The sequence below is a fragment of the Hippocampus comes genome, unplaced genomic scaffold, assembly GCF_001891065.2.
Source record: "Hippocampus comes isolate QL1 unplaced genomic scaffold, H_comes_QL1_v1.1 C16914948, whole genome shotgun sequence".
Lineage (NCBI taxonomy): Eukaryota > Metazoa > Chordata > Actinopteri > Syngnathiformes > Syngnathidae > Hippocampus > Hippocampus comes.
The window spans coordinates 1-1,202 of record NW_017840990.1 but is presented as its reverse complement, the minus strand read 5'-3'; the positions used below and the strand labels follow the sequence as shown (position 1 = coordinate 1,202).

The window sequence follows — 1,202 nt, the reverse complement described above, 5'->3', positions numbered from 1 at the left end:
ACATTTAAGTAAACACAATGCGTGACTGTTCTCTGTGGTTGTGTGTATTTTCCCCCTGCAGATATCTGCATCTCCTGTGGAAGCCTCAGCGTCTCTCTGGAGCATCCCCTCTTCATGGGAGCAATGTGTGTGGGTTGCAAAGTAAGATGCTTGCTGATAAATCATGAGTAATATTTTGCACAAGCTCGATGAAATTGTGTAAGGGTAACATCACCCAACATATTTTCCCAATTCAAGACGATACGTAGAAAGGATTATTAAATTTTGTGATCTCGTGAACAATATAGATTTTTTATTTTTTTTTTGGTCAGTAAGAAGGATGAAAAAGAAATACAATATTGAATGATTTCAACCTCTGTTTTTCTCCTGGGCTCTGATAGAATTCCTTTTTAGAGTGTGCCTACCAGTACGACGATGACGGCTACCAGTCCTACTGCACCATCTGCTGCGGAGGCAGGGAGGTGCTCATGTGCGGCAACAACAACTGCTGTAGGTCAGTACGCTGCAGATGATCTTGGGATTCGTGTGCGGCACCAGTCGAGAGTTGGTGTGAGCTTAGAGTGGACTTCAGTGGAACCGCTGCATCTCCTTTTATGGCAAATTGTGAAAACTAGTTCTCTCCGCCGGCAGATTTATTTGACCGGAAAAGCAAAGGCCGGGGTCAGTTTTGCAGTGTGAAATTTGTTGCAGTTAAAAGTGCTGGCTCGAGTTAGTGATGATTGTGTCATGACTGTTTATTTTTTTTTAAGGCCCAGGAAGTCAACAGATGTCTGTGTGGCATCTCACTGGTCTTGAGAAAAGCTTCCTTGTGCATGCGTTTTTGCTCAGGTGTTTCTGCGTGGAGTGTGTGGATCTGCTGGTGGGAATCGGCTCGGCGGCGGCGGCCATCAAAGAAGATCCATGGAACTGTTACATGTGTGGGCCCCGAAACACCTACGGGTTACTGCGGCGACGGGATGACTGGCCTTGCCGACTACAGCATTTTTTTGCCAACAATCACGAACAGGACTTTGTGAGTCTCACTTGTGTCATTACATCACACATAATAACAGTCACCTGCGCAGAACCTTCCCTTCATTTGGATCAATCACAGTCCACGTGCACTGCTGAGAGGGCCCCTCTCACAGTCAGTCAAAGATTTTGATGCTTAACGTTGTTAGCGATGTTCCTGGCCCACATTAGCCGGTCTCTCTAATATTTTG

General features: G+C 45.8%; 1 protein-coding gene across 1 annotated transcript; it reads left to right on the top strand.

The window, feature by feature from the left end:
* Positions 1 to 37: 37 nt before the first annotated feature.
* On the top strand, positions 38 to 1,159 carry LOC109509488 (DNA (cytosine-5)-methyltransferase 3A-like). Its single transcript, XM_019859329.1, has 3 exons — positions 38 to 141; positions 381 to 493; positions 829 to 1,159. Exons 1-3 carry the CDS (start codon positions 115 to 117, stop codon positions 1,142 to 1,144), a joined length of 456 nt encoding a protein of 151 aa, XP_019714888.1. The 5' UTR covers positions 38 to 114; the 3' UTR covers positions 1,145 to 1,159.
* Positions 1,160 to 1,202: the final 43 nt, after the last annotated feature.

Coding starts and splice junctions, on each gene's coding strand:
- LOC109509488 (XM_019859329.1), top strand. CDS start 115: ATGGGAGCAATGTGTGTGGGTTGCAAA. Junction 142..380: donor CAATGTGTGTGGGTTGCAAA/GTAAGATGCTTG, acceptor GGGCTCTGATAG/AATTCCTTTTTAGAGTGTGC. Junction 494..828: donor GGCAACAACAACTGCTGTAG/GTCAGTACGCTG, acceptor GTTTTTGCTCAG/GTGTTTCTGCGTGGAGTGTG.